This window comes from Stegostoma tigrinum, chromosome 21, assembly GCF_030684315.1.
Source record: "Stegostoma tigrinum isolate sSteTig4 chromosome 21, sSteTig4.hap1, whole genome shotgun sequence".
Taxonomy (NCBI): domain Eukaryota; kingdom Metazoa; phylum Chordata; class Chondrichthyes; order Orectolobiformes; family Stegostomatidae; genus Stegostoma; species Stegostoma tigrinum.
Window position 1 is genome coordinate 48,323,926 of NC_081374.1, and position 15,977 is coordinate 48,339,902.

The 15,977-nt window shown below is 46.9% G+C and overlaps 1 protein-coding gene across 2 annotated transcripts in view; it reads left to right on the plus strand.

Moving 5' to 3' along the window:
• The first annotated feature begins 6,845 nt into the window (after nucleotides 1-6,845).
• LOC125462865 (comitin-like) overlaps nucleotides 6,846-15,977 on the plus strand; it is a 64,815-nt gene continuing 55,683 nt past the window's right edge. The window contains exon 1 of one of the 2 annotated variants that reach the window (XM_048553308.2): nucleotides 6,846-6,983. In XM_048553308.2, coding sequence (XP_048409265.1) covers nucleotides 6,861-6,983 — 123 coding nt within the window. In that variant the 5' untranslated portion in view covers nucleotides 6,846-6,860. The remainder of the gene's footprint in view (nucleotides 6,984-15,977) is intronic. The other variant, XM_048553309.2, reaches the window with a different exon arrangement.

Sequence of the window (15,977 nt, forward strand, 5' to 3'; positions counted from 1 at the left end):
TGTTCTGATCAGTGAAGGCAAGCGTGCTAAGTCTTTTCTTAACAAGACTTTATCTGCTAAAATAAAACAAAGGGATGGATGCTTATCTGGGGTAGCCAGGAATGTGGATTTGAGACGATAATCAGATCAACCATAATCTAATTGAATAGCTGAGCAGACTTGCGGGGCTGAATGGCAATTCCTGCTCCTAATTCATACATTTGTATATTGTTTTACAAGGTAGGGGTGGAGGTTAGATAGACTTTAGGATTAGGGTTAAAGTTTGGCACAACATTGTGTGCGGAAGGGCCTATTCTGTGTTGTACTGTTCTAGCTGTATGTTCTAGTACAGCTACTGCAAAAATCCATTATTATTTGATCCTTTATTTTGCTTCTGTGTAATCTTTTAAATAAAGTTGGACTAGTTGTCTTAGCATCAACTACATATCGTGACACACACTTGCTGCCTTGGAAATGGCTAAGGATCTGCATCGGGGAATCATACAATCTATACAGTGTGGAAACAGGCCATTTGGCCCAACAAGTCCACACCATCCCTCTGAAGGCCATCCTATCCTACCCTGTATTTCCCATGTCTAACCCAAACATCCCGGTGCCCTATGGGCAATTTAGCATGGCCAATCCACCTAACCTGCACATCTTTGGACTGTGGGAGGAAACTGGAGCACCTGGAGGAAACCCACACAGACACAGGGAGAATGTGCAAACTCCATACAGACAGTCGCCCGAGGGTGGAATCGAACCTGGGTCCCTGGCGCAGTGAGGCAGCAGTGCTAACCACTGTGTCACCACTATCTAGAAGGATTTTGTGGGAAGGAGAGAATCCCATGCACCATGGTGAAAATAGTCAGTATGAGAAATGTGAATCTGGATAGGGAAGCCTGGTTGGTTTGCATTGAACGAGAATACAGATGTTGGGAGTTGGTCCAATCTGTAACGTAGGGTTAATCAACTTCGGTAGGAAGGCAGGGGTAAGTATGAGAAATATAGTGATTTATAATTCTGAAATTTTGACATGAGGGAACTAAATTTAATATCTGAATTTTTAAATGAGAAAATTGGGTGGAAGGGGGATGTGGAGGTGTTGCAGTGTAATTGGGACAGGCTCAGTAAGGAAATGTGTAATGTGGATAAATGTGAGGTTATACACTTTGGTAGAAAAAAAGAAGGCAGATTATTATTTGAATGGCTTGAAATTGAGAGACGGGAATGTGAAATGAGACCTGGGTATCCTTGTGCAGCAGGCAAACTGTACGTTGGCCTTTATAGTGAGAGGATTCAAGTACAGGAACAAGTAGGTCTTGCTGCAGTTATATAGGGCATTGGTGAGGTTATGCCTGAAATATTATGTGCACTTTTATTATCCTTATCTGAGGATGGATGTGCTTGGTGTAGAGGAGTGCAGTAAAGTTTTATCAAATTAATTCCTGGAATGACAGGATTGACACATGAGGAGAGATTGAGTTGGTTAGCATTATATTCATTAGAGATTAGAAGAATGTGGAGAGATCTCTTGGAAATCTATAAAATTCTAACAGGACAAGACAGGTTAGATCCAAGAATCGTGCTCCTGATGGGGAGTCCAGAATCAGGGATCATAGTTTAAGCATCAGGTGTAAAACCCTTAGGACTGCGATGAGAAATTTCTTCACCCAGGGAGCAATGAGCCTGTAGAATTCATTCACTACAGAAAGTGGCTGAAACCAAAACGTTGTGACTTCGAGAAGCAGGTAGATATAGCGCTTATGGCGAAAGGAATCAATGGAAATGGGGGTGTGGGATTAGGGCGTTGAGCTCAAATGTCGGTCATAATCATGTCAATGGCAGAGCAGACTTGAGGGATTGAATGGCCACTCCTGCTCCTATCTTCTATCTCTATGGTATAAGTATTTTAGAAGCAGTTAGGAGAAGGTTCACTAGAATTACCTGGGATGAAGGTACTGCCTTGTGAGTAATGGTTGGACAGGCTAGGCTATTGTCCATTGGTGTTTAGAAGAATCTTCTAAAAGCCGATAAGATCTTGATATGTCTTGACAGTTGATTCTAAGGGTTGTTTCCCCTTGTAGAGAGCCTAGAAGACATAGAGGTACACTTTTTAAAAACAAAAATGCTTCCCATTTAAGTTAGAGATGGGTAAAAATGTTTTGTCTTGAGAGTTCTGATTCGTTGGAACACTGTCTCAAATAGCAGCAGAGATGGTGTCATTGAAAATATTTAAGGCAAAAGGACATTCTTGACTGACAAGAGGCACAGGTTATTGGGTCAGTATGAATGTGCAATTGGGGACACAATCAGATCAACTGTGGTCTTGCTGAATGGCCTAATCCTGCTTCAAATTTGTAAGCAAGTATGGCATCATGTACAAATTATGAAATTTTACTTCTAATATCCAAGTCTGTCTACATTAAAACAAGTGCCAGTACTGAACCTTAGAGAACACTGTCCCGTCTGAAAAACCATCCTCAGCAATGAAGGGTCTAGGCCCGAAATGTCAGCCTTCCGGCTCCTATGATGCTGCTTGGCCTGCTGTGTTTATCCAGGTCTACACCTTGTTATCTCAACAATGGCTTACCATTTTTAACTTGTGACCCAATTTTTATCTCTAAGCTGATGCTGACCCTCCTATTTCATGAGTCTCAATGTTCTAATCAGTTCTATCTGTTACTTGGCCAAACACTTTCTTAAAATCCGTATGTACAACATCTACTGCGTTCCCTTTATTAACGTTTTTAGTTACTTCAAAAAAGATTCAGTTAGATTAACCTGGAGAAACTTAGAAATCAGTGCCGACTGTCCTTGATCAACTCAACTCTCCAAGTGTTTGCTGATTTCACTTGATATTGTCTCTGAAACTACTTGTCTGATCTAAAATGGACCATCCCTGGAATGGATCCCATGAACAATGCCATGCACCATCGTATGCGCACACTTGATTCCACTCTGCAGCAACATCAATTCTCCCTCTCTGAAAGCTGTGCTGTTCCCCAGTTTCACTTCGTTTTTCACCTCAACAAAAGCCCTTTTTCTCTTTCTTTTGGACATCAAGGCATGCAAGGTCCAGTGATCTATGGACTCCAACATCTGTCCTGTGGACTGTCTGTTAGCACCCGTTCCTTGCTAATCTTCAGGTGCCACCTGTTTCTGTCTCCCTGAGGTCACTCCCCCTGATTGCAGTCCTTGCCATGTTTACACCAAACCACCTGACCTCTCCCTCTCTGAGGCTGAATGTACTGTCTTTGACAAAGGACTCAGCTTCATACCCTTACACCCCCACCTTAATGAATTTTAGGCTTGCCATGACGTTGAACTGTTTTTCTGTTGAGTCCATTTCTGTGCTCACTTCTTGTTCAGGCCAGATTCGCCGCCACCCCCACGCCCCCAATTCCACCGAACCTTTCACCCACCTCCAGTATTCACCCCCTACTTAGATCCCTTCTTCTGACCCCTTACATGGCCTTGATCTCTTCATTGATAAGTCAGTGTGACGTTGGCTGTCTCAATTTGTCTGTTCCTCTCACCCACTAACCTGTCCCCTTCTGAAATTGCCGCACATTGCTGTCTCAAGTCCTATCCTAACTTTGTTACCAAGCCTGCCAGTACGTGTGGTGCTGTTGTAGTCTAGCACACTGATCTTTACCTTGCGGAGGCTCAACGCCAGCTCTTGAACATTTCTCACTACCGCACCCCAGACCATAACCCCACATCAGAACATCAAGCCATTGTTGCCAGGATGGTCACCGACCTTATCTCCACAGATCTTCCCCTCCACTGCCTCCAGCCTTATAGTCCCTCAACCCAGATAGACCATTTCTACCTCCTTGCCAAAATCCACAAACCAGATTGCTCTGGTAGGCCCATCGTATCAATCTGTTCCTGCCCCACTGAGCTCATTTTCTCCTACCTTGTGTCCATCCTCTCTCCATTTGTCCAGACCCTGCCCATCTGCGATTCCTCTGACGCCCTCCACCATATTGAAAATTTCCAGTTCCTGGCCTTAACTGCCTCCTGTTCACCATGGATTTCCAATCCCCCTATACCTCCATTCCCCACCAGGACACAGTCTGTGAGCTCTCAGCTGCTTGACCAGAGATCGGAACGCTCACCATCCACCACCACTCTCCTCCGCCTGGCTGAACTTGTTCTTTCACTGAACAATTCCTCCTTTAATTCCTCTCACTTCTGCGAAGTAAAAGGAGTGACTCTGGGCACCTGCATGGGTTCCTGCTATGCCTGCCTCTTTATGGGGTATGTGGAAATGATCCTTGTTCCAATCCTACACTGGCATCCCTTCCCACAACTCTTTCTCTCAGCTGTCCCCTCCACATTTTACGTGAGTCGTTTAGACTCAACATTAGCTCGCTGTCTCTCCAAGGATGCTGTGATCTCCAGCGTTTATTGTTTTCACTGCAGTTTCCAGCAACTGCGGCAATTTGCTCCTACATCCCTGGAATGTCCTGATAATTTTTCTTGAACAAGAAAGTTACATTTTCCACATTCCAAATCCCCTCCCTGAATCTAAGAAAGATTGGATGACTAAGATAAGCTCTTCTATTATCTACTTCACTTGGCAACCTGGAATACAAATGATCCAGACTGGGATATCCATATAATCATAATCATGTATCCATCTAATTATAGCTCAGCCTCTCCAGTACATCCTGTGCAGTAATTTTCACACCATGCATTCTTTCAACCACTTCCCCCTTACCAACATTTGTCATGAAAACTGACACAAATACTCATTTTATATTGTTTCAGAGACAGTAGGAATTGCAGATGCTGGAGAATAAGATAACAAGGTGTAGGGCTGGATGAACACAGCAGGCCAAGCTGAAAAGCTGACGTATCTTGTAGCCCTGCCCTGTGTCTCTAAAATATTTTCACCTTCTCTACCTTCAATTGGACCCAATATGAGGAGGCATTACTAATTCACTTACTCTTCTCCTGGCCCCAATTAAAATTTTGAATCAATGCCCCTGTTTAGACAATGAAAACAGAACAAAGAACAAATGTCAGTCACATCCTTGATGTTTCCCAAATGTTTTTACACAGCACTGTGACTCCCTTTTAATTCTTAAAAGCTGTTGTGACCTCTGAGGGAATGGAGATTGCAGGGGAGGGCAGACCTGTCGAACATAAAACATGAGATAACAGGGTGCGGAGCTGGATGAACACAGCAGGCCAAGCAGCATCAGAGGAGCAGGAAGGCTGACGTTTTGGGCCTAGACCCTTGCTCAGAAAAATAAAACGTCTGTCTTTGTCCGTTTTTGTCACTGCCCCTGTCTTTCTCTCTGTTTCTGTGTGTCTCGGTCTCTGTTTTTATTGCTGCCCCTCTATTTGTTTTTGTCACTGTCTTTGTCTCTGTTTTTGTCACTGTCCGTATGTCTTTGTCTCAGAACATAAAACATGTTTAGCTTTAAAAAACACACATTTGTGGTGCAGGTCTGGGGCACGGTGCAGTGCCAGATGTTTTATGTCTGGTGCTTTGTACCTCAGTGCTGCAATAGTGGGAGCTTGTACTCATTCCTGTACCACCGACCTCAAACAGACTGGGTTACATAAACCAAAGAGTCACTTTCATATTGTATCCGGTCTTGCCGTCATCTCTCTCTTAGCTGAAACTTTGATATTTCTAGCTTGATCTCTGAATGTGATAATATGAAAGGCAGAGACTAAGGAGAGAAAACTGGTGGACAGAGAGACAAAGACAAACAGACACCGAGACAAAGAGAGAGGGACAGTGACAAAAACAGAGACATAGACAGAGGGACACAGAGACATAGACAGACAGACAAGGACAGGGGCAGCAACAAAAACAGAGAGACAAAGACAGACAGAGACACAAAGACAGTGACAAATACAGAGAGACAAAGATATACAGAAACAGAGACAAAGGAGCAGTGACAAAAACCCTGAGACAGAGCCCTAGGAACAGAGACAACAACAGAGAGACACGGAGAGCGACAGACAGAGGCAAAGACTGGAACAGCAATAAAAACAGAGACAAAGACAGAGGGGCAGTGACGAAGGCAGAGAGGGATGCACAGTCAAAGATTTAGGAACAGAGACAAAAACTGAGATAAAGACAAACAGACGGACAGGAGCAGCAATAAAAACAGAGACAAAGATAGTGAGACACAGACAGACAGGGATAGCGACAAAAACAGAGAGACAAAGGCAGGAGCGGTTACAAAATCAGAGACAAAGACAGACAGTGACACAGACATATACAGAGGGGCAGCAATAAAGACAGAGGGACACACAGACACAGACACAGAGAGACACAGACAAGCAGAGATAAAGGCAGAGGAGCACAAAGTCAGAGACTAAAACATAGGGACAGCCACAATAACAGAGACAAAGACAGAGGGTTATAGAGACACAGAGATAAAGACTGAGGGACACTGAGACAGACAGAGACAAGGACTGAGGGACACATAAAGACTGAGGGACACTGAGACAAGGACTGAGGAACACATAAAGACTGAGGGACACAGAGACAGACAGAGACAAGGACTGAGGGACACAGACAGACTGAGGGACACTGATAAAGACTGAGGGACACAGAGATAAAGACTGAGGGACACAGACAGAGTGAGGGACACAGAGATAAAGACTGAGGGACACAGAGATAAAGACTGAGGGACACAGAGACAGACAGAGACAAGGACTGAGGGACACAGACAGACTGAGGGACACTGATAAAGACTGAGGGACACAGAGACAGAGTGAGGGACACAGAGATAAAGACTGAGGGACACAGAGATAAAGACTGAGGGACACAGAGACTTCGAGAGCGGAGGGGAGTTTCAATGACAGCGCCGTGCGTGGCCCCGCGCGCTCGGGACGGATTCTCGCGGATGCGGTGCGTGCGCCCGCGCAACTGTGCGGGTTCCCGTATCATTCAGGCTGCTCCATGGCGATGGCTCCGGGCCCGGGCGGAGCGGGGCCGCTTTTGGCGACTCTCGTCATCCTCGGAGCCGGTAAGAGAACGGGGGGGAGTGGGGATGGGCCGGGGGGCAAGGCCTGAACACCCCGCACAGACCTGTACACCCCGCACAGACCTGTACACCCCGCACAGACCTGTACACCCCGCACAGACCTGAACACCCCTCACAGACCTGAACACCCCTCACAGACCTGTATACCCCACATACCCCACACACCCCACACAGACCTGTATACCCCACACAGACCTGTATACCCCACATACCCCACACACCCCACACACCCCACACAGACCTGTATACCCCACACACCCCACACAGATCTGTACACCCCACACACCCCACACAGACCTGTAAACCCCACACAGAACTGTACACCCCACAGAGACCTGTATACTCGACACAACTGTACACCCCTGTACACCCCACACAGACCTGTACACCCCACATACTCCACTCAGACCTGTATACCTCGCACAGACCTGTATACCCCACACACCCCACTCACCCCACACACCCCACACACCCCACTCAGACCTGTATACCCCACACTGACCTGTAAACCCCACACCCCAAACAGACATGTATACCCCACACCCCACACAGACCTGTATGCCCCACACAGACCTGTATACCCCACACAGACCTGTATGCCCCACACAGACCTGTATGCCCCACACTGACCTGTATACCCCACACTGACCTGTATTCCCCACACTGACCTGTACACCCCACACACCCCACACAGACCTGTACACCCCACACAGACCTGTACACCCCACACAGACCTGTACACCCCCCACACAGACCTGTACACCCCGTACACCCCCCACACAGACCTGTACACCCCACACACCCCACACAGACCTGTATACCCCACACACCCCACACAGACCTGTACACCCCCCACACACCTGTACACCCCACACACCCTTGTACACCCCACACAGACCTGTACACCCCACACCCCCCACACAGACCTGTACACCCCCCACACACCTGTACACCCCACACACCCTTGTACACCCCACACAGACCTGTACATCCCACACAGACCTGTACACCCCACACACGCACCTGTATACCCCACACACCCCACACACGCACCTGTATACCCCACATACCCCACACCCAACACAGTCCTGTACACCCCACACAGACGTGTATAACCCACACACCCCACACACCCCACACAGACCTGTACCCCACACAGACCTGTGCACCCCACATACTCCACACAGACCTCTGTACCCCACACAGACCTGTGCACCCCACACAGACCTGTACACCCCACACAGACCTACACAGACATGTACACCCCACACAGACCTGTACACCCCACACAGACCTGTACACCCCACACAGACCTGTACACCCCCCACACAGACCTGTACACCCCGTACAGCCCCACACAGACCTGTACACCCCACACACCCCACACACCCCACACAGACCTGTACACCCCACACACCCCACACAGACCTGTACACCCCCCACACACCTGTACACCCCACACACCCTTGTACACCCCACACACCCTTGTACATCCCACACAGACCTGTACATCCCACACAGACCTGTACACCCCACACACGCACCTGTATACCCCACACACCCCACACACCCCACACACGCACCTGTATGCCCCACATACCCCACACCCAACACAGTCCTGTACACCCCACACAGACGTGTATAACCCACACTCCCCACACACCCCACACAGACCTGTACCCCACACAGACCTGTGCACCCCACATACTCCACACAGACCTCTGTACCCCACACAGACCTGTGCACCCCACACACCCCACACAGACCTGTACACCCCACACAGACCTGTACACCCCACACAGACCTACACAGACATGTACACCCCACACAGACCTGGACACCCCACACAGACCTGGACACCCCACACAGACCTGGACACCCTACACAGACCTGGACACCCCACACAGACCTGTACACCCTACACACCCCTGTACACACCACACAGACCTGTATCCCCCACACACCCCACACAGACCTGTGCACCCCACACGCCCCACGCAGACCTGTACACCCCACGCAGACCTGTACACCCCACGCAGACCTGTACACCCTACGCAGACCTGTACACCCCACACACCCTTGTACACCCCACACAGACCTGTATACCCCACACGCCCCACACAGACCTGTACACCCCACATACCCCACACACCCCACACACCCTTGTACACCCCACACAGACCTGTATACCCCACACACCCCACACAGACCTGTACACCCCATACAGACCTGTACACCCCACATACCCCACACAGACCTGTACACCCCACATACCCCACACAGACCTGTACACCCCACACACCCTTGTACACCCGACACAGACCTGTACACCCGACACAGACCTGTACACCCCACACAGACCTGTACACCCCACATACCCCACACAGACCTGTACACCCCACACACCCTTGTACACCCCACACACCCTTGTACACCCCACACAGACCTGTACACCCCACACAGACCTGTACACCCCACACAGACCTGTACACCCCACACAGACCTGTACACCCCACATACCCCACACAGACCTGTACACCCCACATAGCCCACACAGACCTGTAGAGCCCACATACCCCACCCAGACCTGTACACCCCACACAGACCTGTACACCCCACACAGACTTGTATACCCCACATACCCCACATACCCCACATACCCCACACACCCCACACACCCCACACACCCCACACACCCCACACACCCCACACACCCCACACACCCCACACTCCCCACACAGACCTGTATAATCCAAACACCCCACACAGACCTGTACACCCCACATACCCTGCACAGACCTGTACACCCCAAACAGACCTGTATACCCCAAACACTCCACACACCCCACTCACCCCACACACCCCACTCACCCCACACAGACCTGTACACCCCACACAGACCTGTACACCCCACACAGACCTGTACACCCCACACAGACCTGTACACCTGTACACCCCGCACAACCTGTACACCCCGCACAACCTGTACACCCCACATACCCCACACAGACCTGTACACCCCACACACCCAAACATACCCCTCACAGACCTGTACACCCCACACAGACCAAATATACTTCACCTACCCCCAAATACCCTGAATACACCTCAGCTACCCCCAATATGCCTCACATACTCCCAAATACCCTGAGTAAACCTCCCCTACCCCCAAATACCCAAACATGCCTCACCTACTCCCAAATACCCTGAATATACCTCACCTATGCCCACATACCGGAATATACCTCAGCTACCCCGAAATACTCCAAATATTCCTCAATTACCCCTAAATATACCACACCTACCCCAAAAATATTACACATGACGTCAATTACCCAGAAATACTCTAAAACCTAAATTCCCAAGAATATCCAGGTACCTGAAAGTACCCCCACTGAGCACCAAAAACCTTGAAAATAAACTAAACCTGCCCCAATAACAGTGAAAATGTCCTAAATTCCCTGGAAAACCCCTGAATATTCCAAAAAACCCTGAAAATACCCCACTAATCCCTTACTGTTTGTTTATACCTCAATAACCCCATAATGTGGCAGGCTCTCCTATAAATACCCCAATTACCCTGCACAATTCTGCAATAAGCCTTGGGAATATGTCCCCAAACCCCCTCCGCTATCCCAAAATACCTCAAAATCCAATAACCCCTCCCCAAGTAGTATCCCAATAACCTCCTGAAACACTTAAATAAACCCTGGTCAACACCCTACTGGCCACCCTGTCCCATCGTAGTTAATATAATTTGTCCTCTGAAAAAAGTTCTCTAAACCCCCTATAATATCCCAATAACTCCTGAAAATACCCCACTAACGCCTTACAAACCCCTCAGTTAACCCTAAAATGTCTCTGAAATTACCCCAGTATCTACCAAAAATACTCCACATATTCTCGTCAACAAACAGCTAGTAATGCCCATGCAAATACTCTAATAATCATCTCATAACTCTCAAATAACTGCCCCACAGTAACCCAGTAACCCCTCCCCAAGAATACCCTAGTAGCCTCCACCAAAAACATGCCAGTAACCTCTGAAAAGTATTGCAGTAATGTCTAAAATATTCCAAAAATACCCCATTAACCAGCCCTCAATAAACACCCCAACCTGAATTGCTGTCCAGTAATTTCCCAACAAACTCTAAATCTCCGAACCTCCCCAGTCCCACAATAACCTTGCATCGAACTGCTGCTAAAACATCATCGATCCCCCTCAAAAACACAACCCCCCAAAAATTATCAACCCTCCAATCTTAAAATGCAAAATCCAACTTTTCCAGTTCCATGTGCTAGCGTATACAAAAATAGAAGAATATGTGGCTCAAGACTTGGTGCGGGATGGAAGGTTTTAGATCCCTGGTTCACTGGGACTGGGATTTTGTTGCCATCATGGAGACATAGTTGAAGGAGGAGACAGGACTGTTAATTCAATGTTATGGGGTATAGGGTCTTCAGGCAAGACGGAGGAGGGTGCCAAAGGTTTGTACTTAGGGAGTTAGTTACTGTAGAAAGGAAGAATATCTTGGAAGGGTCATCAAATGTGGTATTGTTGGTGGAATTTGGGAATAAAAAGGGAGCAGTTACACTGTTAGGAATGTATTATAGATCCCCAAACAGTCAGTAGACAATAGGGAAACAGCTATGTGGGCAATTCACTAAAGAGGGTAAAAATAATAATTGGGTAATTATATTGGGGGATTTCAACTTCCTCAACTTTAATTGGCCATGATCTGGAGGTGCCGGTGTTGGACAAGGTCTGAAATTGCACAACACCAGGTTATAATTCGAAGATGATAAAATGTGAGGCTGGATGAACACAGCAGGCCAAGCAGCATCTCAGGAGCACAAAAGCTGACGTTTCGGGCCTAGACCCTTCATCAGACCCTCTCTGATGAAGGGTCTAGGCCCGAAACGTCAGCTTTTGTGCTCCTGAGATGCTGCTTGGCCTGCTGTGTTCATCCAGCCTCACATTTTATCATCTTGGAATCTCCAGCATCTGCAGTTCCCATTATCTCTGATACTATTTTAACCAGGTTATAATTCCACAGGTTTATTTGAAGTCCCAAGCTTTCAGAGTGCTACTCGTTCACTTGATGAAGGAACAGCACTCCAAAAACTTGTGATTTTCAGTAAACCTGTCAGACTATAACCTGGTGTCATGTGACTTCTAACCTTAATTGGAATAGCCATAGAGTAAAGGGTTTAGACAGGGCAGATTTCTTGAAGTGTATTCAGGAGAGGTTTTGATGTCAGTATGTAAATTGTGCTACAAGGACGGTGCAGCGCTGGACCAAATTCTGGGCATGAAGCCAGACAGGTGCTCAAGGTGGAAGAACATTTTATTGGCAGTGACTGCAACACTGTACAATTTAAGTTTGTTGTGGAAAAGGAGAAAGATGCTCTGCGACAAAAAGGTTTTGGATTGGGCTAAAGCAGATTTTATCAAAATAAAACAGGATCTGGCTAAAGTAGACTGGGAACAGCTACTTGTGGGTAAATCTACAGCAGAACAGTGGGAGGTTTTCAAAAAGGTGTTGGGAGGAGTGCAGAGCCAACATGTTCCCTTTAGGGTGAAATGTGGGAGCAGCAAAACTGGGGATATCTAGGAATATTCAGGACTGGATGAAAAGGGAAAGAGATGTTTAAGCGGTCCAAAGGGAACAAAGCGTAGGAGGCCCTACAGGAGTATAGAAAGTGCAGGGAGGGACTCAAGAAAGCAATTGGTGGGGCATGTTAAAAGGCTGGTGGGTAGGATTAGGGGGAATCCCAAGGTATTCTACAAGCACATCATGGGGAAGAGTAGGGATATTAGGGACCGTGGGGGCAATCTGTGTTTGAAGCCTGAGGAGATTGGTAGAGTGTTAAGTGAGTACTTCATATCTGTCTTTACTCAGGAGAAGGAGAATGCAGGTACAGAATTTGAGAAGATGGACTGTGAAGTTTTTGATAAAAGAAGTGAGGAGGCATTGGAGACTTTCAAAGTGGACAAATCGCCAGGTCCAAAAACAAAGTTGCTGGAAAAGCTCAGCAGTCTGGCAGCATCTGTGAAGCAAAAACACAAAAAACGTTTCGGGACCAGTGACCCTACCTCGCAATGACTTGTGTCCCAGACTGCTATGAGAGATGTGGAAGGAAGTTACAGGGGCCCTGACTTAAATTTTTAAATCTTCTCTGACTACACGAGAGGTGCCAGAGAACTGGAGGACAGCTTGTATGTTTCCACTTTACAAGGTGGTAGAGATAGACCAGGGAATGATAGAGCAATGAGTCTGACATTAATGGTAGGGAAACTGTTGGGGAAAATCAATCTCCATTTAGAGAGGCAAGGTTTGACTAGAGATAGTCTGGAATGCACTGCCTAGGAGAGTGGTTAAGGTGGGAAACCTCACAACTGTTGAAAAAATACATGGATTGTACTTGAAATGCCGTAACATTCAAGGCAATGGGGGCCTCGTATGAAGAAGTGGGACTAGTGTAAGATTAGTGTATTTTTGACAGTACAGACTCAATAGACTGAGGGAACTGTTCTGTACTGTATGACTGTATGATTGTATGATTCTAACCCCACAAAACCCAACACCATTGTTAACTGTTCAACACCATATCCATCCAGAACCATAAACCCTGTCTGCCAACTCAATCTCACTTCCTGATCCTTAAACCTGAGCTGCATATTCAACCACCTAAATGACCCCCGACCTAAAATCACACACCCAAGGTGATCTCTTCGCCCAAAATCTAACCCAGTGGCAGATGGAGTATAACATAGGGAGTATAAGATTGTTAACTTTGGAAACAATAGATAAAGCATTTGATCTAAACAGAGACAGACTGCAGAATATTGTGGAACCTAGTGTGTATATCTTGGGTGTCATCAGGCATAATTCATAAAACTACAGAATACTGATCCAGTAAGCACCCTGGATGGCAAATAAGCTTTATTACAAGGGCGATGGAGTGTGAAATTATGTATGTCCAGGCATTGGTGAGACTGGGAGGACAGATATGCATTAAAAGCAGTTGAGAGGATGTTCACACAGTTGATGTCTAGAACAAAGGAGTGATGTTATAGGGAATGTCTGAGCAGGTTTGGCTTATACTTATTGGAGTTTAGATGTATCAGAAGCAATCTTATTGAAACATTTGTGCCACACAAATGCCAGGTAATGGGCATCTCCAACAAGAGGAAATTGGAAGTTGTCCCTTGACAATGGTATTTCACTGGCATCACAGTCACTAAGTCCTCATTATTTATGTTAACCAGAAACAGAACTGGACTAGCCATATAAATATAGTGGCTACAGCAGCAATTTAGAGGCCAGGAATCCCGTAGCGAGTAATTCACCTCGTAACTCCCAAAGCTTGTCCACCATTGACAAGGCACAAGTCAGGAGTGTGATGGAACACTCCCCACTTGCCTGGATAGGTGCAACTCCAACAACACTCAAGAAGCTCAGCATCATTCTGGACAAAGCAGCTTACCTGTTTGGTAGCTCTGGAATTCACATTATTGGAGGAGTGTGATAGCACTGGAAAGGGTGCAGAAGTCTACAGTCCAGAAGAAGGCCCCTTGGCCCGTTGAGTCTCTGCTGATCAAAAACAACTATCTAAGTATTCTAATCCAATTTTCCAACACTTGGGCTACATCTCTGTATGCCTTGGCATTACAAGTACATGTCTAAATACTACATAAACGTTATGAGCTTTTCTGCCTCTACCACCCTTACAGACAGTGAGTTCCAGATTTCCACCACCTTATTTTCCTTCTTAACCTTCTCCCCTTTGCTGTAAATCCATATTCTGGTCAGTGATCCCTCCAACAAGGGGAAAGGTTTCTTCCCATCCCCCCTAGCTATGCCCCTCACAAGTTTATACATCTCAGTCACGTCCCTTCTCAACCTCTTCTGCTCCAAGGTAAACAACCCCAGTCTGTCCAATCTCTTTTCATAACTAAAACTCTCTCCAGCTCGGGCAACATCCTGGAAATTCTCATCTGCATCTACTCCAGTGCTGTAATATCACTCCTGTAATGTGGATTCCAGAACTGCATACAGCTGTGGCCAAACCAACATTTTGTAGTGGTTACACGAGCAGGTCAGATGCCAGGAATCCTGCAATGAGTAACTCACCTCCTACCTCCCAAAGCGTGTCCATCACTGAGAAGGCACAGTGTGATGGAATACTCCAGCATCACCTCTGTACTCTTAGAACTTGACTGATAAATATGTCTCACACGTGCCTTCTTAACCATTTGCCCTTAAGAGACCAGTAACATGCCCACCATGGTCCCTCTGATCCTCGGTGCTTCCCAGAATCCTACAGCTCATTATATCTTCTCTTTCCTTGTTGGTCTTGCCCATGTGTGTCACCTGACATGCATCCTGTAAACTAAAGCTGTCTTTTTCACTATTTCATCACTCCAAAGTCTGGCGAGAGGTGCAGTGATTTTTGCAGAGTTTGTCCTGAGCAGCTCCACGAGACAGGACTCTGTACACTATGGGTTGTCCCTGGTGGCACACACCAAAACAAGCATCAACTGAACTTGAAGGACCACGAATTTGGTGCAAGATGCTCTTTAGTGAGCTCAAAATCTGCTGGTTTTCCAGTTCAGAGTTGTGCTGACCAAGTGCCATGACAGACACATTCCAGGCCCAGGACTAGGTGCTGAGGATTGCACTGAACCTTGGTGTATCCAGTGCAGATGTGCAATGGGGAAAGGTCACTGCATCTCAGCCACAGTGCACCAAGGATCTGGAAACTTTAGAACACCGAGTGCTGTGTGCTGACAAAGAACATACTTTGTAAACCGTAAGTATGGAAAATGTACTTGGGCATCTGAAAGTGGAACATGCTGTTTGGAGGAAAATTTATTCCTGTTTCACTTTTGGTAATTTCTGATTTGAAATTTTTTGTTCTCGGGCTGTAAACCTGACATGGGTAATACATTGAAAATATTAAGATTATTGC